Raw genomic sequence first — 21,352 nt, 5'->3', positions numbered from 1 at the left:
GATCCGACTGATGCCTAGCCCCCATGTCTTCAAGCGTGCTTTAAAAACCCATCTCTTTAAACAAGCCTACCACCTTAACTACTCAGTAAATTAACTTTCCCCTGTTCTCTCCTTTTAAAAATTATTCAGAATCTGTTCCCTACTCTTCATCTGTCTCCACACCCTCCATGCACAAGATAACTGCACTCGGTACTTGAGTATTGCACTTAAACATACAGGCTGATGACCGGATCATACAGCTTTATATGAAAATCCCTATTTATTATAATTGCCAGACCTGAAATAACAAGCACTTTTCACCTATTGTGTCCCCCCCATTTCCTTGTAGAATGTAAGCTTGCAAGCAGGGACCTCACTCCTAATGTAACTGTTTAAACTGTCCTTAAATTTTATTGAATTTGTTGTCTGTACAGGTCCCCGCCTAATTGTAAAGTGCTGCGGAATTTGTTGGCGCTATATAAATAAAAATTATTATTATTATTATTATTATTACCGCGCACACCACAGGCCATATAGATGAATTCCAAACTGATGCTCAGATATCTCGGGGCCGGTGTCCCCAATAGCAAATCGTAGATGAGAAAAAGTGGTACTCTGGCACCAAAGAATTTATTGAAAATCCATTTTATTGATATCCATTAAAATCCAAGGCAGTGCTTTTAAAAAAATAAGGGGGGAGGGGGGAAGGTATGAAGGGGGAGCTGATAGGGACCCCAAAGAAACACCTGACACGTTTTGGACCTCTCACCCTCCCTTTTCTTTTAAATGCACAGTTTTTGATTTTAATGGACATCTATAAAATGGATTTTTAGTACATTTTTTGGTGCCGGATTACCACTTTTTCTCATCTGCAAGAGAATGCAGTCACATGGCGGCCCACAAGGTACCGTGACCAAGACAAGAAACTTGTAGAAAGTCAGAATCATTTGTATTTTTTACAACTTGCTTGTCGTAATACCTTGAGGGCTGCAATGTGATCCCAGTAACTTGCATTATCATGCAACGTAGCAGTGCTATACCGAAATATTTGGCTGTGCAGCATGTATCGTTTCCAAGTCATCGTGTAGCCCCAGTCTTTTCGTGGAAAAGATAAAAACATGAAACAGGCGTAAACTTAAAACAGTGATCAGTTTCCTTCAGGGTAAAGTAGTATGATAAATGATGACCTGTGAATAATTCAGGAACGAGACAGCAAATATACTTACTATGAATCATTATCTGTGTGTGAGCACAATGGCACGCTGAGAATAACAACCTCACAGGCTCATGAATGGAGAGGACCCTGACATCTATGAGTGTTCTTGATTCTTATGTAGTGTTGAGCGAGTATGTTCTGTTAACCCTTTCGCTGAGTATGCTCGGGCCGAGCTCCGAGTATTTATAGCTGCTCGGTGATATGGTAGAATCGCTCACATGTGCATGGTTTGCAACTGTTTGACAGCTTTATTACATGTGAGGAATGTGTAAGAAATAGCCATTCCTCCCATGTAATAAAGCTGTCAAACAGTTGCAAATCATGCACACGGGAGCGATGCAACCATATCACCGAGCAGCTGTAAATACTCGGAGCTCGGCCCAAGCATACTCGGAACAGAACATACTCGCTCAACACTATTCTTATGTTCTGTCATAGAACATTCTCCAACATACCTCGATCTGTATGCGAATAAATGTGACCACGGTGGTCAATAAAGCCTCGTTTTGTAATGTAGGTAATGTTTCTCTTCTTATATGATTTTATAGGAATACAAGTATTTACTAAACCAGATATGTCAGAGACACAGACAGCTCTTCTTTCAAAATGACTATAAAGAGTGTATGTGATTCTGCAGAATAATTACAAATAGGAGCAGCAAAACACTTACCGGTCTCCAAACTTCCATCCACCAAGAATTCCAGTATGTTGTTCATGGCTCCCATGTAGAAGATGAGACGTAGCTGGGTGACACACATTGTAATAAGGCTGAGCAGTAAGATGGGGCTAAAAACACTCTTCATGAAAGAAGGAGTTGCTGCAAGGAAGAAGCACAAAACCACATTGAATAATTCCACAATATTGGCGACTTATGTATCATATTAGGACAAAACAAGATGGCACGCATTTCAGTTAATGTGAATGTCTGACTAAAGCACCACATTTTGTGCTGATTTATTTAATGATATAGTTTTATAGCGTTATTTATTTGATACAAAAGAGTCAAATTCTCTCCACTGAGTTAAATGGTGACTGCTTGCTGCCACCACTAGAGGGAGCTTAGGACCTCACTGCTTTGTAGCTGACTGCAAGCTCCTTAGCTCCCTCTAGTGGTGGCTGAAGGTAGTTCAGAGTTCTATCATGACTTTGTAAAGAATTCAAAGCTTTGTATCAGCAAAAATTTTATTTACCTCCCTCACAACCAAATTTGCGCCCATGTCAGCCCATACTGGGCAAACTTACAGCACTTTTATTAAATATTACATCTGTAATGTTGAGACTTATCAGCATGGAATTTTGCACTCATTTTACATTGAGAAACATTGTGTTTAAGGGTTTACATTCATTTTACAGGAGTAGGATATGGATAGGTCATCAAAACAAAAGATCAAGATCATTTAAGATAAATGGACGAGCACTGATTTTAGTGCATGCCCTGTAATGCGTTGAGCAGATTTCCTTGTTGTATACTTGATTCAATCCAATTTAAAGCACCACTCTAGTGTTGTTTTTATTTTACGGCTGGAGTGGTGCTTATAATCTAAGATCTCTGCCCCCAGTCTTATTATTACCCGCTGCCATCTTCACCTTCTATCGCCGCTCCCGTTGGTCTCCAGCAGTTTGTGACCTGCTGGATCGCTCCAGTGTTTGCCGGAGCCGGAGGTCAATTTTCAATACAAGTCTATGAGATCATCGTTCTGTCGCTCATAGACTTACGGTTAGAGACTGTGTCCATTATTTTTGACTTCTGGCCATTCAGAAGTTGCAATCACAAGATGGCGGCGCGGGGCTGTAGCGGCACCGATAAAAGGTGAAGATGGTGGTGGGTAAGTATAAGACTAGTCAGGGAACTTAGATTAGAAGCACCACTCCAACACTGAAAAAAAATGCTGGAATGGTGCTTTAAGCCACAATACAAACTCCTACAAGTTGGCATTTAGAGTAAGCACAAGCGAAGTGTAATCAAGCACTATAGAAATAAAACATGGAAGGCTTTCACATTGTACGGTAGAAGATTGTGGGTTGTAGCTTCTGAATAGACTAAAATATGTTCCACAAAGCAAATGTCATATCTGCAAAACTACTGTGATAAGAATCCTGTGTTTGTAGAAAGGCCATAATCAATTTACATCTGCATACCCTGAACGTAAAACTCCAGGACAGGAAATTATTGATCTAATTTAACGGGAAGTTGAGATCATTCCAAGCAGAAAAGCAAATGTCTAACCACGTGTAATAAATGCAGAAGAGGTGTCTGGGGAAGCAATATCGCACTTATAGCTTCCATCATCTATGTGACTACCTATAGAAATATACATGGCTCTAGAGTCTCTTTCCGTATTACAAATAAAAAATATGAATCTTGCAATTTTCACACTGGACATTTGGGGCTTTTTCAGACTTCCTTTTGTTTCAGGAAATAACACATGTACATGGTCACAATGATTAGACCCCCGACCCTATTTTTTGTATGAAAGTGACTAATAATCCCGTGCAAAGGTCATGTAAAGGAAAGTGAAGCAGGGTCAGGTGTGACATTGCCTATCCTCTGTTATCAGCTGTGTATAGAGGTGTTACATGTCATTGTAATCCTGACTCTGACGATAAGGAATCTGCAGAAAAATATTCTTGAAAGGATAGGAAGTATGAGTCTAAAAAAGATCGTTATAGGAAAAAAAACTAAGAACGTTGCGAAATTAAATAAAAGTACCTGATTTAAACTATAGGTCGTTTTCTAATGACAGCTTCCCTTTAGGCTATGTGCCCATGTTGCGGAAATGAAGCGGAAAATTTGCGCTTCATTTCCGCATGTCCTTTCCCGGAAAAACGCATGCGTAATTTCGCAAGCGTTTATCGCGCGTTTTCGACATGCGGAATTGCCTTGTGTTTTTTATTGCATTGCAAAGGCAATTCCGCAAGCGGAAACGCAAAATTAATGAACATGCTGCGGATTTTTGTGCGCATCAAAAACGCTGCGGAAAAATCCGCAGCATGGGCATAGAACTTGCGGATTCTCATTGGGGACCATGGGGGGCGGATTAACAAGCGTTTTACAAGCGTTTCCGCTGCGGAAATTCCGCATCAAATACGCTTGTAAAACGCTACGTGGGCACATACCCAACTCACTTGTTTGTAAGCATCTGGAGGCCATCATACTCTTCAAGCTCTGTAGGAAAGAGCTTGTAAATACAGTTATATGAAAAAGTTTGGGCACCCCTATTAATCTTAAGCTTAATGTTTTATAAAAATTGGTGTTTTTGCAACAGCTATTTCAGTTTGATATATGTAATAACTGTTGGACACAGTAATGTTTCTGCCTTGAAATGAGGTTTATTGTACTAACAGAAAATGTGCAATCTGCATTCAAACAAAATTTGACAGGTGCATAAGTATGGGCACCTCACCAGAAAAGTGACATTAATATTTAGTAGATCCTCCTTTTGCAAAAATAACAGCCTCTAGTCGCTTCCTGTAGCTTTTAATGATTTCCTGGATCCTGGATGAAGGTATTTTTGACCATTCCTCTTTACAATACACTTCCAGTTCAGTTAAGTTTGACGGTCACCGAGCATGGACAGCCCTCTTCAAATGATCCCACAAATGTTCAATGATATTCAGGTCTGGGGACTGGGATGGCCATTCCAGAACATTGTAATTGTTCCTCTGCATGAATGCCTGATTTGGAGCGGTGTTTTGGATCATTGTCTTGCTGAAAGATCCATCCCCTGCATAACTTCAACTTTATCACTGATTCTTGAACACTATTGCCAAGAATCTGCTGATACTGAGTGGAATCCATGCGTCCCTCAACTTTAACAAGATTTCCGGTGCCGGCATTGGCCACACAGCCCCAAAGCATGATGGAACCTCCACCAAATTTTACAGTGGGTAGCAAGTGTTTTTCTTGAAATGCTGTGTTTTTTTGCCGCCATGCATAACGACTTTTTGTATGACCAAACAACTCAATCTTGGTTTCATCAGTCCACAGGACCTTCTTCCAAAAAGAAATTGGCTTCTCCAAATGTGCTTTTGCATACCTGAGCCGACGGCTTCTTTCGCATCACTCTCCCATACAGCTTCTCCTTGTGTAAAGTGCGTTGTATAGTTGACCGATGCACAGTGACACCATCTGCAGCAAGTTGATGCTGCAGCTCTCTGGAGGTGGTCTGAGGATTGTCCTTGACTGATCTCACCATTCTTCTTCTCTGCCTTTCTGATGTTTTTCTTGGCCTGCCACTTCTGGCCTTAACAAGAACTGTCCCTGTGTTCTTCCATTTCCTTACTATGTTCCTCACAGTGGAAACTGACAGGTTAAATCTCTGAGACAGCTTTTTGTATCCTTCCCCTGAACAACTATGTTGAATAATCTTTGTTTTCAGATCATTTGACAGTTGTTTTGAGGAGCCCATGATGCCACTCTTCAGAGGAGATTCAAACAGGAGAGCAACTTGCAAGTGGCCACTTTAAGTAGCTTTTCTCATGATTGCATACACCTGGCTATGAAGTTCAAAGCTCAATGAGGTTACAAAACCAAAAAAAATGCTTTAGTAAGTCAGTAAAAAGTAGGTAGGAGTATTTAAAACAAGAAAATGATAAGGGTGCCCATACTTATGCACCTGTCAAATTTTGTTTGAAAGCAGATTGCACATTTTCTGTTAGTACAATAAACCTAATTTCAAGGCAGAAACATTACTGTGTCCAACAGTTATTACATATATCAAACTGAAATAGCTGTTGCAAAAACACCAATTTTTATAAAACATTAAGCTTACAATTAATAGGGGTGCCCAAACTTTTTCATATAACTGTACTTCGCTCCATGTCTACGAGAATGGCCACCGCTGATAGGCAGCAGACATGGCGGTAACCTTGGCAATTAGCAATAAACAATAAAATTAAAATTCTCTCTGTTCTTGAGAGCAGAGAAGATATATAACAAGTTGCAAAGTTTGTAATATAGTTGTTGGTTTTTGCAAGCACTTTGCAATTTTACCCATTTATGATGTTGAGAAAAACCCCTTTTAGTATATTTTAATCTTACGGTGAAGATTGACATCAGGATGGCTGCATAATTCTGAAATTAAAATGAGCATTTTATGACTGATGGACTCATAAAATGCTCATTTTGATATTAAGCCTAGAAACTTAAACAATTCATGTTAGAATGGCTATATAATATTTTTTTTAAAGTACAGGCCTAAGAAACCTATGCAATAATATCTGGAATGTTACTGCACTGAATATATTCTATTTATTTATATAGCACCAACATATAATAGAGTGCTGTACAGATAGTGGCATCAGTTCATCACCCCATGCCCACATGAGTCTCATAACCTGTGAAAATTCACTTATCAGTAAGTTTTTGGAGAGTTGGAGGAAACCTGGACCCCTTTGGTCAGATTCCAATTCAGCTGCAAGTTAACTATGCTAACCATTAACTGTTGACTAGAATTTATTTTTCCCAATAAGCTGCCACTTAGATGTTTAGATGGCCTTTGTATAGTGGGTATGTCAGACTAAGATATTTACCTGCGTTGTCAGCTTGGCATTTCACTTCCAGATCTACTGTAGACAGGCACAGTTTATTGCCTTCCTGTAATGCTGACAGCTCTTTGGGATTTTTCATGGACCCCCCAACACTTAGCCGTCGGCCCACCGTAGTCACTTGTTTGTAGAACTGCTTTCCTGTAATTTTGTGGTCAAATCCCAACCAGCTGAACTTTATCTTCACACTGCGAACATAATAAGCAGCATTAGCGTGACTCAGAGTAGTGTCGTGGTGGCAGGGATTTGCTGGTAATGGTGATGCCCTTACGTGTAGTCCATGTCTTCTGGTCCGGGGAATGGCTCTAGAGGCCAGTTGAAGAAGCAGTTGAAGAAAACAAGTCCGGCACAAGCAGCCCAGACAATCAGAATAGTTACAAAAGTCACCCCGAGGTCATAGATAACCTATCAATAAAAGCAGAAATTCAATTTCACATTTTTGCTATAGAAAGTCCCCATTCTAGGAAATTTTGGTTTGAGATTTTTTTTTTCTGAATACAGAGTAAATATACGGTTCAATTAAATAATTTCCATTTTTTATTTGTAAACCTGTTGCCAAAGCTTAACGTGAGTTATGACAAGGTCATATTATGCCCATTCGAGGCTTTATAAACAATATTGTCCCAATTCATCTTTTAACAAATCTGCTTTTAACTGTCTGAAAAAAGAAAGTGTGATATTTCCCTGTTAACTTTAAAAATACAAATATCAGAACAATATAATGAAGTATTATACAATAAGGTTTCTGGATTTTTTTTTACTATTAAGTTTTCTAGAAAACACCCCCTGATCCTGTGCAAGGGAACATGGCCTAAGTGGATTTTATGCCTGAAAAGCCACTCACACGTTGCACAGCATGCCATATTATCGTGCCTTTATGTTGCCTCTTGGTCCTATTAGTTTTGAGGCTGATCCTCGGATTATTACAAATGTGTTGGTATGGGGCCTATTTTTGGTCCATGTCCCACTAATTTTACACATTTTCTTTAGGATTCCATGAGATTCCACAAGTAAAAAATAGTGGCATGTGCCATCGCATGTATTAAGGAAGAATCGTTCCCTAGCAGCTTTGCCTCTAGAGGAGAATACATTGCCTTTTGAGAGCACTATATGGCGGCGCGCCTATTGATCTGTAATACGGAGACTTCATGTGCTGCCATACATTGTAATAGCACTTATATTTTTTCACCTTTTTAAGCCATGTTCACACGGCATTATTTTGTTCAGTATTTTACATCAGTATTTCTATCTCAAAACCAGGAGTGGGTGATAAATACAGAAGTGGTGACGTGTTTCTATCATTCTTTTCCTCTGATTGTTGTACTCCTGATCTTGGCTTACAAATACTGACCGAAGACTGGACATGTGAACATGGCCTTACTCTCATTTCGTGGTAAAGGCGTTCTTATTCCATTATAATGCCTCTCGTTACTAATTGCCACAAATGCTAATTCTGCGGACGGTCTCCGAAACATGATTCTTGCTGAGAAAACCTGGTCTGATGCATTTAATGTATACTTTTCTTCAGAGCCATGTAATTCTCGGTCACTGAACAACTTGTCTCCGACAACAAGTCCTCACCTTGATGAAGGGGAAGGTGACTGCAGAGGAAGCATAGGACCCGATCATCAGTGCAATAAAAGTTGAGCGCAGGTCGCCAAACATATTGGGCAGCTGTAAAGAGAAAGTGAGACAGTTAAAGGGACCATCTGTAGCAATGAAGGCTTTCATAAACTCACCAGGGGCAGCAGAGCACAATGGTCTCACAAAGCCATAAGACGGAATTATTATATTTTATCTGTCCAAAACGGAAATGAAAAGATGCTATCTGCCTCTGAGTGACAGATGAATGATTACAGTGTAGTCTTTATGACAGAAGTTTATCATGTGAGTATTGTTCTGGGGTGGAGCGCACCACAGGAGCCCATAATGTTAGAGGAATACGCACCGCTGCTATTTCTTGACAATGCAGCAAGACTTTCTGTGTTTTAAGCAGTATTTTTCTCTTCATACTGAAGGTATCCGGTCCACTGATAAGACAGTGTTTTATATCGCATACAAACACAGCCATGCTTAATTAGTTTTGCGTCTGAAAAGGAGCTAATATTAATGATACACAACTGTGTATCCTGATCGCTGACCACAAAACTCTCCATTCAAGGGACTAATTTATCGATAGGAGATCTGGCTTTAATCCAGAAGGTTCTAGTTTTTCATTTGAGCGGTATTACCATCACAATCCCATATCGCATATTTATGGGTAAAGCCATGGTGTTCAATCAATGGAGATCTACCAGTAAAGACCTAACCCAGACCAAGACCTGCAGCTACATGACCCATTTATCTGTGGGACACGGGGCAATTTAGTCAGGTTACATTGCTGTTATATTTTCAAGATCATATTTTTTCGGCCTGTGAATCCGATTCTTCATGATAACGGTTTGTTCATACAGCAGAGAAAAAAAGGAAGATAATCAGCTCACCCATTATTGAAGCTAGTTGAAGCTCCACGCACGTAACTGGCAGTACCGCAGGGTAAGTATTCAGGAAGTAAGGAATTCCAGCGTAGAAAAAACTTCATAAAATTGTATATTTAACGGTAATTTTTTAAAAATTGAAACTTGAACATTGAGAGACAAAAAGATAAGGAACTTAGTTCCGAAACACATCTGTTGTAGCACCCCCTGATTATTTCTTATTTATATATTTTTGTCTCTCAATGTTCAAGTTTACATTTTTAAAGAATTATCATTAAATATACAATTTTATGAAGTTTTTTCTAGGCAGGAATTCCTTGTTTCCTGGTTTGCTGTTACGTTACGTTTTTGCCACTTTTTTGGAGTTTTACTGTCCCAGCAAAGTGAGTGAGATTTCTGAAGTCTCATGCACATGCTGCTTTTTTTTCCTTGTAGATTTTATAGCCGTTTCATATCTGCAGCATGTCAATTCTTTCAGAATTTTTGCAGCATTTTTCAACCATTCAAATGAATGGGGAAATAATGCATCAAATACGCAAGTTTTTTTATGCTGTGTTTTAACTGCCAAGAGCCACATTTTCATGTAGAAATGTTTGTTGCTTCTGCTGCAGGTATTTAACGTGTTTACATACACTCTGGCTACGTTCCCATATGAGTTTTTGGTGACCTTTGTCCATTGTGTATTTTCAAAAAAATGCAAGTAAGCTATTTTACTTAATGGGTGCAGAAATGTTGCAGAAAATCTGTACCATCAAAAAGTCACCAAAAGCTCATTGTGGGAACGTAGCCTAAGACTGTCAAGGTCTTGGAAAATATCACATATTATGCCCTGTGACAAAGTCACTGACAAAGTACTGGAGGGGAGATATGTTCCACTGAGGCTATTATCTTCAGTCATTTGAAACCTATAAGTTTACTCCAGCACACTAAGTGCTGAGAGGGGTTAATCACCCATTTTTAATGGGCTAGATTTTATGTGAACAGCTGTAGAGTGGGTGGGAGGCTATTTACCATATCTTCACCCCAGGGTGGGATCTAGAGAATAAATAGCAAGCCTCTTGAGTCATTAGGTGTTCAGTGGGTCTGGAAGCAACACCTCCAGAGAAGTGTTCTGTTAAACTGTGCTGAACCCAGTTGTATCCTGAGCGGGCAGATCCTCGCAGATGTATGGAGTGTGCCATACACTTTCTTTTGCTTTCCCGTTATGCCAGAAAGGCCGTGTTTGTTTTGATGAACTTTACATTGGCTTATGCCATACTTTAATAAACCAGTGAGAGATTTAAAGAGAAAGCGTTCCCGTGTCTACCTCCATGTGCAGCTGAGTGAGCTGATCTACCACAGCCCATATAGCACTTCATGAGCATACACTGAGCTCAAACATACATCCGGTATTAGCAAGGGGGTTGTCACATGAAGGCAACCATACCTCCAACTAGTTCATATGGGCATCATGTGGGGAGATCCCCGATCATGGCCCCTGTCTATGAGCTAGACTGCAGAGATACACAGAACGAGCACCTTTCATTCAAGCTGACCGCCGCCACCCTGTATCACAAGGATGCTCATTTCTCTCAATGACCGCCATGTAAGTAAATTTTCCCATGTAGCACATTTTTTGCTGCTTTCTTTTTTGTGCAGAAAATATGCTGCGTTGACCAGTTTGAGGAAGTGGATGTGATTTCATGAAAACTCATGTGCTCTAAGGCTTCTGTAGAACTGTGTGTTTTTTGCTGCATTTTTTTACCCTATAGACTTCAATTTGGATCCTGAAAACACATATAACATTGCAATTGTGTTTTTAAATGCATTTAAAATGCAATAAAAAATAGTCTAATTTGCACCAAAAAAAAACAAAAAAACAACGCAACAAAAAAAATGCAATAAACAGAGCAGATTGCTATCGCATATTTTGGTGTGGCCATTTGTGGAAAGTGTGAAAAAAACCCACAGGGTTTATACTACGTGGGAACATGACTTTATATTACATTATCCCTGCAGCAATCTCTTCAAAGAAAATAGCTGGCTATGACCAGCAAAACCAACTGTGTACCAGTGGTGCCAGGAGCGCGCCCAGGGACTTCTGAAAGTGCTGGTCTCTGATGACACATAGGCTGACATTCCATTTACCATTTCCGGGGTAGGGATTTTGTGAGCGGTGGCGTGGGTTACACCCTCTTCACTCTTAGACTGGCGCTCTGGAATGTCCTTACATGAGGTGCAGTGGAGCTGTATACATTATGGGAGAAATCAATAGTGTAATGTGCTCGGGTTATGTGTAGTACGGAGAATCGGTCATAAACTCCACACGTACAGCTGTAATAAGTAACTATGAATTATGTTCTTGTATACAGGGGGTGCAGAAGTAGGAATACAGTTTAAATATAAGTTGAATGATAATCATGTTATCAACTGTGCATGGTTTTCTTGAATGTACCTAATCTTTGGTATGATCCCTGAAAAAAAAAAGTCTGGTGACCGTTGTGGCCATGCAACCAGGACTCGTCTAGCTATCCACTTATAATGATACAAAAATAATATGAAAAGACACTGTATGGGCGCTGTATGCCTCACATGCAGCCCCTGTATACACCCCCTGTATGTACTGAATGTACCAGACTGGATAGGCAGGTAATTGGCGTTCCCTCCCCTGTGTATACATACATTAGCCTCCGTGGCCCAAACACCTGCAGTGCTTACCGTGTCTCACGGGGACAGACTAGGTGAGGGTTTGTAATCAGCTCTTCCCATACCTAATCCATGGATATACTGCAGTCTCACCTGGTTTATTTAAAGCCCTAGAGGAATCCTCCATTGTGACTATATAATGACATATGTGAGCAACTCACTAACCCAACTAACTGCACCTGGCCTTGTCAGGCACGGATCATAACAAGAGCGTCAGCGTAGCGGTATAATAGTATCTGCAGGAGGGGAGTGTAAACGTACAACCTCAAGGAGTCAGACGCTGTAATCCTGCCATACTCCCATCAAAACATCCTCACATGGGGCAAGCAGCTGTTTAACAGTAAAAAAACACGCACAACCTGATTTCCTTCTGTCCCCTGTAATGCTATAGTCAATTTATTGTGAAGCCACCTTGTAATACCTTCTAATGTTGTACTAGACTATGACTTAATCATATCCCCTTAAAAGTATTTTTGACACCTAATCTGAGAGCAGCATAATATACAGACAGAGTCCCTGATTTCCAGTGATGTGTCTTGCCATATTCATGAGCTCTGTATAACCCCGCCCCCACCACTGATTGGCAGCTCTCTGCCTATGCAGTGTAAATAGAAAGCTGCCAATCAGAGGTGTGGACGGGGTTATACAGAGTTCAGCATTTAGAGAACTGCTAGATCTGCAGCAGAGAAAACAGGGATTGTATCAACACTACAACAAGGAGCCCTGTGACACATGCTGCAGAAAAGGCCTGGTGACAGATTCCCTTTAAGGTACACTCTCACTCAATTCAAAAGTGTAGAAGTGTGGTGCCCGTGTCTGTAGCGCCACAAAATGCCTGCATGTGTAATATAATTATCTGTATTGCCAGCAATGGTGAGGGCTAAATTCTCATTGCATCCACACATTGTTACCCGATCCCTTACTGAAGGTCTGTGCACTTTTGCCTAAACCAGGAAGCTGCTTGCTCGTTGGAAGGGATCACGGATCCAGTACCTGTTTACCTTGGACACCTGGGGATCCAAGGAATCATCTACTCCCAGGGGCCAACAACAGTGCCCTGCCATTCCAGGCCGAACATCCCAACTGGCGTCACAAACCATTTTATTATTAACCCCCACGATTGATAAAGACTGGCGCGTGCCCCAGGTCGGACCATACCAGCACTCGGACCGCACAGACGGGGTGGCACAGACTCTTCGAAGATCCCAGGGAGTTAGGTGGTGATGAGAAGTGCCAGATGATTAACCCTTCCCAACCAGGTTCTGGCTCCCAGGGGAGTTGGAGCAGGAATGGTGCAGCAGGGAATAATCAGCTTGAGACAGGGTAATAACCAGTTTGTACCTTTTATTGGAGTTCTGCAAACATTTCCGGAAGCTTCTATACAGTTCACATACAGGGTTTTGGACAGACCTGCATGGTGGGGGTTCAGATTCTCTGCTGTGAGGTTGTGTAGCCTTCCTGCTGCTAATTATACCTCTGGTAAATGATTCCTTGGATCCCCAGGGGTCCAAGGTAAACAGTTACTGGATCCGTGATCCCTTCCAGCAAGCAGGCAGCTTGATTCCTGTGGAAAACACCTACTTTCTCCTGTCGTAGTGTTCCTGATTCTATGCATTGCTGAGCCCCTAGGAAAAAGCACTTTTCTGCCAGTCATAAAGACTGAGCAATCTTTCAGTTTAGCACGGACCCTGGAAGTCTCCATGCTCTCGGGACTGAGACCCGGCCTTGTGCAGCTTGTCCTTGCAGAGAGTACGCTTCTCCCTTGCACCAGGACCCTCCAATGATGCTACATCTTTCCTCACCAAAACTACAACTACCACTACTGAAGCACCTCCTCCCCTCTCTGAGGGATCATGCACAATTTCCTGGTTTAGGCAAAAGTGCACAGTCCTTCAGTAAGGGATCTGGTAAGAATGTGTGGATGCAATCATAACAGCAGAGAATTTATCCCTCACCATTGCTGGCAATACAGATAATTATATTACACATGCAGGCATTTTGTGGCGCTACAGACATGGGCGCCACAGAAGCATCTCAGAATCAGAATGTGGTGATATCAATTAGATCTCCAAAAAAAAAAAATTTCAGGTGGCAAGATATTTTCAATGGATTTAGGGTATTTTGAGGGTGCTGAATTAAAAAATCCCACCACCGCAGGGTACTACACATCCGTCTCATATTGACATAAATAGGAGGCAGATGTGCAGTACCCTGCGGTGGCCACTACAAGTAGATGGCCAGCTCCGCAAGTAAGTACTTCCGGACGCCACCACTGAAGACAGCTGATTGGCAGGGGTGCCAGGGGTCGGACCCCGGCCGATCGCACATTGATGACCTATCCTAAGGACAGGCAATCCATGTAAAAGTAGTGGACAACCTCTTTAATATGAAACCGTTCAGACATCGTTGGCACCAAAATCACTGTATACCAGTGTTACGAGTGTACAGTACATAATACTGAGCTGGATTCTGCGGTAATTTTTGGACCCAAGGACAATTGCGCTCAGCCTGATGTTTTCCATGGGCAGTGTTTAAGCATGCAAATCTCCCAAACTCAGGCTACGTTCACAGGACCGTATGTCCGGTGCGAGCGCTGTCCGCAAAGAAAACTGACAGCACTCAGATCATTGTTATTCTAACATGTGACCTGTGAGCCTTACAAGTGTGACTTGTGTGCCTTACAAGTTAAATTGCACTTCATTTATTAGCAGGTGGAGGTGACGTGTTTAGGTAAACCGCTGAGTAAGATTAAGGGCGGTTGTTGGGCTAGAAACTCATCAGTTTTTAACATTTTTGCATGGATCCACTCGTTTTCATGGACTTCTAATAAAGCATTTTTATTTTACAGGATGGATGTGCTGAAATCTTCCTCTTTTATTTTCTAGTTTGCTGTGCTACACCAGCAGGATCCGACACCCACCGGCTTGTTACTCTCAGCTGTGTATCCAACAAGCGAGCGTGGTGAGTGCTATCCCACTGTACTTTACTACACTACATGGTCCATTTTACCAGGCAGAATAATAGATGACAATAAAATCCCTTCCATAAAACACTTTTATTTCTTTTAAAAGCTCATGTAAGGAAATACTGCATTGTTTGCCAGCAGGGTACATTCCCTGGAAATGCAGCCGCCTTTCCCAGTCTGTTCTCTTAGCTTCTCTCACTAGATCTTTCATGCCGGCTCATTCACCACCTATGCCACGCTGAAAACACAGGCGAATGCTGCTGACAAAGCAGGACTGTGTGCTATGTCTGCCGTCATTGATATGCTATCAAAGGAAGCTCAATTCTAAGAAAGTTAATTCCAGGTATTAGTTGTGCTGGCAGTTAGAGGAGCGGACTACCAGCCTCTTCACAATCTTCTTTCTAAAAACAGCCTGAAGTTATTGGCCTTGCCCAGTGTTATTCCTTCCTTTCCCTTTTGACAGGGAGACTCTTATCAGCTCGCCATGACCTGTGTCTGAGAACAAATCCCCCTGTAGATGGGCACATTCCCTGACTCCTTCCTAAATCTCTCAGCTTTGCCTTTGTAATAATAAACAAGCACATTCTGTCTGACCTCCTAAAACTGAGAACATGGAGTACGTCCCTCCGCCCCCGCCACCAAAGGCAGTAACACAGCACCAGCTCCCCACACAATCATCTATACAAGTTGGGCTGCATTCAGCTGATGACAATGCAGACTGTGACGAAGACGTCACTTGTAGAAGAACGGTTGTCATTGCCGGAAGGTGAGGCCTTCTCTGCTCTCAAATTAAAGATCTATTTCCTTCAGACGTAGGAGAATGTGTCATTACTATCTCGGTCGGTCTTATTTCTAGCCTTCTAGGATATCTCACTAGGTGACATCGGCCTTTTTCACCACATATAGACTGGCCTTACAATAAATGCCGTGTGATCTTTATATCACATTGATAGGAGTTTATCATTGGGATTCCCAAGTACCAAGAGGAAACCACATAAAACACAGGGTGAACATAAGAGCTCCATGCGGAATTTACCTGATTTTGTCAAATTAGGACCCAGTACCCCAGTGCTAACCACAGATAAAACTAAAAGCCCCCATTAGATAAAAGTTGGCCTAACCCACTGAATTTGGCAGGATTGGTCGACCATCAAATGATATTGAGGAAAGAAGAATCTGGCCTATTTAATTGTATAATCTAATACTCAAAAAAGGCCTACAAAATGCAGTACTTCAATTATAGCATCAATCCAATAAAGAAAAGAAGTATAGCTGCTTTAATATTAAAATAGAACATCTTTATTTCATATATATATAAAAAATATAGGTAAAATCAGGAGAAGTAGCAAAGAAATCCCACACACACAAGTATCATATAATATAAAAACGAGTTGCTGCGAATAGAGACAAATAATTACAGTATACAAGGCACACCAAAGGAAACAAGGGTAAAGACCAGTGTCAATTTATAAGCCCAATAGGGTCATATTGATGGAGGAAGTTCACATTAAGATATGCAGACAAAGTAATACAGCCATATGGGGCAATTCCGTGCAACAAATCAGTACATATGGAACTATACAATCTGAGTGAGGTGGGAGAAGGATACCCCAACGCGCGTTTCACGTTTAGCTTCTTCGGGGGGGAGTACATTTTTATATTATACGATACTTGTGTGAGGGATTCCTATTGAATTTTAGCAGCTGATCTTAGAGAACACAGGAGCCAAGTGTTCCTGCATATGGGGGAAATCGCTGTCACCAAACTATCATTCGGCCGCCAGCTCTCTAATGTGTATGGTCGGTGGACTCTGTACACTACGAGTCTCATCTCACAGATTAGGATTTATGTGATTAAATTATGACTATTTGACTACTATTAATATTCAGAATTGCTATAGTCTCCTTTATTACTTGAATTTTCATAAGTATTTCTACTAATTATGCCTGTACTATAAGGCAGTTCTAGTCCAGGTAATGCAGCTGCTTCACCCAGCATACAACTGGCCTTTATGACTAAGATATGACGTGCTGTGGGTTCCCTGTCCTGTATTGTATGTTAAAGTGGAACCTGTCAGAACATTTTTAAATATGGAAGTAGTACAGCTGTGTAGATGCAAGTTCCTCAATACAAAGGATTCCTTTATTGTGAAGATCAGATCTGCCAGTCAAGAGAAATTTAGCAAAGAAGCCATATGTAAATCAGGCTGTAAGTGTATCGGGGGCGTGTCCATGCACATCAAAGAGGCAGTCCAAGAGCATGGACACACCCTCAGTGCGGCATTTGGCTTCTACACTAGATTTCTCATGACGGGCACATCAGATGTCTACAAAAAAGGTATTATTATTATTTAGGGACAAGAACTTATACTTCCATATGTAAAAAAAGTGCTGACATGTTCCACCTAATAAAGGAAAGTTATACTCGTCTTATTATGTGAAAATTTTAGGTAAAAAGTAAACAAAACAAATTAGGACAAGCTTTTCTGTGCTGTCTGCCTATAGATTAAAGATCTCGCAGAACTCCACTTATCGGCAGGAGTCAGTCCTCTGGGAGTGGTGTTGAATTACATATCACATTCTCCTTTTTTCATTTTAGCCATCAAATTCAGGTATGAATATGCAAGAAAGACAAGGTTTGAGGTTGAGATGTGGTGGAGAGGTCTTCTATGTGCTTAGATAATATATGTAGGGCATATCGCTGGCCCTTATTATTATTTCACAAACTAAATCATAAGAACTACAAGTACATATTTGCCATCGCTAATTAAAGGGCTATGGGGTACTTCATTCAGTGATAGCAAATACATTGGGGCACACATTACTTTTACTTATGTTGCTTTATTATCTTAATACATAAGGCATGAGCATTAGGGCTCAGGCAGTCATCCGTGGATTTCGGTCCAATCTTGAGCCGCAACGCATGGACTGGCCGTGACTCTCCCGACCGCAAAGTGACAGCTTCATATATTTCTATGAGGGTTTGATGTTTAGTTCGGGAAACCCATGGACAGTCCGTACATTAGTGGTCCATACTAGGACTGATTTGCATGGATGTCAGCATGAGTCCAAATTCACACTAAATGTTTGTCAGAAACAGGGAGATATAATCAGAGGAAGTAGGAAAACCTCAACTTCCTGCTTGTCATGGTTTGTTGTTTTTTTCAAAAAAATACAAAGCCCTTACTTGGTTAATATAAGAATTGTATACAGCTTAATGTATAGTACTAAAGGGGCTCTGGCTCTCATTCACTGAACTAAAAAGTATCACAGTCTTTAGGTTATGCCACCGAGGCCAGGTTCAGATGGCCATATTGAATATCGGGCCATGCTGCATACAGTTAGGTCCATATATATTTGGACAGAGACAACATTTTTCTAATTTTGGTTCTTGACATTACCACAATGAATTTTAAACAAAACAATTCAGATGCAGTTGAAGTTCAGACTTTCAGCTTTCATTTGAGGGTATCCACATTAAAATTGGATGAAGGGTTTAGGAGTTTCAGCTCCTTAACATGTGCCACCCTGTTTTTAAAGGGACCAAAAGTAATTGGACAATTGACTCCAAGGCTATTTCATGGACAGGTGTGGGCAATCCCTTCGGTATGTCATTCTCAATTAAGCAGATAAAAGGCCTGGAGTTGATGTGAGGTGTGGTGCTTGCATTTGGAAGGTTTTGCTGTGAAGTAAACATGCGGTCAAAGGAGCTCTCCATGCAGGTGAAACAAGCCATCCTTAAGCTGCAAAAAACAGAAAAAACCCATCCGAGAAATTGCTACAATATTAGGAGTGGCAAAATCTACAGTTTGGTACATCCTGAGAAAGAAAGAAAGCACTGGTGAACTCATCAATGCAAAGAGACCTGGGCTCCCACGGAAGACAACAGTGGTGGATGATCGCAGAATAATCTCTATGGTGAAGAGAAACCCCTTCACAACATCCAACCAAGTGAACAACACTCTCCAGGAGGTAGGCGTATCAATATCCAAATCTACCATAAAGAGAAGACTGCATGAGAGTAAATACAGAGGGTTCACTGCACGGTGCAAGCCACACCTAAGCATCAAGAATAAAAAGGCTAGACTGGACTTTGCTAAAAAACATCTAAAAAAGCCAGCACAGTTCTGGAAGAACATTCTTTGGACAGATGAAACCAAGATCAACCTCTACCAGAATGATGGAAAGAGAAAAGTATGGCAAAGGCGTGGTACAGCTCATGATCCAAAGCATACCACATCATCTGTAAAACACGGCGGAGGCAGTGTGATGGCTTGGGCATGCATGGCTGCCAGTGGCACTGGGTCACTAGTGTTTATTGATGATGTGACACAGGACAGAAGCAGCCGAATGAATTCTGATGTATTCAGAGCCATACTGTGTGCTCAGATCCAGCCAAATGCAGCCAAACTGATTGGTCGTCGTTTCATACAACAGATGGACAATGACCCAAAACATAAAGCCAAAGCAACTCAGGAGTTTATTAAAGCAAAGAAGTGGAATATTCTTGAATGGCCAAGTCAGTCACCTGATCTCAACCCAATTGAGCATGCATTTCACTTGTTAAAGACTAAACTTCAGACAGAAAGGCCCACAAACAAACAGCAACTGAAAACCACCGCAGTGAAGGCCTGGCAGAGCATCTAAAAGGAGAAAACACAGCGTCTGGTGATGTCCATGAGTTCAAGACTTCAGGCAGTCATTGCCAACAAAGGGTTTTCAACCAAGTACTAGAAATGAACATTTTATTTACAATTATTTAATCTGTCCAATTACTTTTGGTCCCTTTAAAAACAGGGTGGCACATGTTAAGGAGCTGAAACTCCTAAACCCTTCATCCAATTTTAGTGTGGATACCCTCAAATGAAAGCTGAAAGTCTGAACTTCAACTGCATCGGAATTGTTTTGTTTAAAATTCATTGTGGTAATGTCTAGAACCAAAATGAGAAAAATGTTGTCTCTGTCCAAATATATATGGACCTAACTGTATGTAGCTCCATATTGTGGACGGGTGCCTTTCATTGTGTGCATTATGCTGGCCCATAAAATGGACCAAAGTTGTGCATGCTGCGGTTTTTTCCATGCAGACCATCAGTCCACGTGGAAAATTGGTTCACCTTTCTCCAGACGTGAACATCCACTGACTATAATATAAGAGCCATCCAGGTGGCCTCCTGGAAAAAAAAGTGAAAGGAGATTAAGGGCACGTTGTTTTACCAGCACCGCTGTCACCTTCAGCGGGTGTCATAATGATTCGGAGATCAGTGGATTATCCTAAAGATATGCCTATAATCTGCTTAATGAGACAACCACTTTAATAGCAATATTGCTGATAGTCTCAGTAAACTATGTTCACATGTATCTACATGCCAGGAGCCTTTTCTGCAATGTGCCCAAATTATTACCCGAACTTATGTATAAGGAGAGCACTTTTACTAAATAATAATCACAAAGATAAAAAAATGAATAATGTTGAAGTCATTCTGTATTTGCACTGTACATTGGGGGTTTACGCAGGGAGGATTTCCTGACATTTACCTCCTGTATAGGTATACAATAGCATCTAATGGCAGTATGCACTTTTGTACTGGATAGCTATGTGTAGAATAGCATAGTTGACGACGCTATTCTCTACAGTTGAAAAAAATATATACACATAGGAAAAACATATCCTATGAATACATTTAATGTAATTTCTTTGCCAGAAGGAAAACCAAGAGTGGATTTAGCAGGAAGGAAAAGTACAAGATCTAACATATTTTCCATTCCTTTTAAACACATTTCTGGCTTTGTTTAAAAAAAATCCCCACTGTTACAAGAAACTTTTTCTTACAAAAAGTCTCGATGTGAAACTACAATAAAGCCTCATTCAGATGACTTTGTCTCACAAGCGTGCTTTATCCATGCCTATATGGATGGAACTTGCACCCATTATTGTCTATGGACATATTCAAGTCTTTTTTTGCAGATCGATTGCCTGCAAGAAAAAAAAACCAAAACAGTTTGATTTTGATCTGATTTGAGGATAAAAATCATCCAGACAAGTCAATGGGTCCATGAAAAAAAGGATAATCTATGTGTCATCCAAGTGCTGTCCCTTTTTGTATTGATTAGGTAGAAGAATCTTGGAAACTGTATTTTTTTACATAATAGATAACCAGATGCCACACGGACACACCGACCAAAAATCAGACAATAAATACTGCTGAAAATCAATTCGCTTTTCTTGTACTGAAAAAAGCAAAACAATTGGACGTGTGAAACCGGCCTAATGCTGTTATGTTTTCAGGTTAGATAGTAAGTGGAATGGTATTTATTGGGGTTAATTGGTATAATTTATAGCAATGTACTGATACAGCACAGAAAAAAATATCTTAAGTCATAAAGTAACAAAACAATTTGGACTTGGTGCCCTAAAGGGATTAGTGTAAGTGTTCCATAAACAGAACACTTATATAAAGAAGAGAGCGGGTACTGAAAAGCA

General features: G+C 40.8%; 1 protein-coding gene across 3 annotated transcripts in view; it reads right to left on the bottom strand.

Annotated features, from left to right (window-relative positions):
- Nucleotides 1–21,352, bottom strand: part of SLC43A2 (solute carrier family 43 member 2) — a 74,013-nt gene that overhangs the window by 15,762 nt on the left and 36,899 nt on the right. For all 3 annotated transcript variants that reach the window (XM_073667734.1, XM_073667736.1, XM_073667735.1), the window contains exons 6-9: nucleotides 8,324–8,416; nucleotides 7,014–7,147; nucleotides 6,728–6,930; nucleotides 1,866–2,012 (exon numbers count right to left, since the gene is read on the bottom strand). In XM_073667734.1, the coding sequence (XP_073523835.1) occupies nucleotides 1,866–2,012; nucleotides 6,728–6,930; nucleotides 7,014–7,147; nucleotides 8,324–8,416 (577 nt within the window). The remainder of the gene's footprint in view (nucleotides 1–1,865; nucleotides 2,013–6,727; nucleotides 6,931–7,013; nucleotides 7,148–8,323; nucleotides 8,417–21,352) is intronic.

This window comes from Phyllobates terribilis, unplaced genomic scaffold, assembly GCF_046119375.1.
Source record: "Phyllobates terribilis strain yellow unplaced genomic scaffold, ASM4611937v1 Scaffold_2__4_contigs__length_985480577, whole genome shotgun sequence".
Taxonomy (NCBI): Eukaryota; Metazoa; Chordata; class Amphibia; order Anura; family Dendrobatidae; genus Phyllobates; species Phyllobates terribilis.
This window is presented reverse-complemented; position numbering and strand designations above follow the sequence as displayed.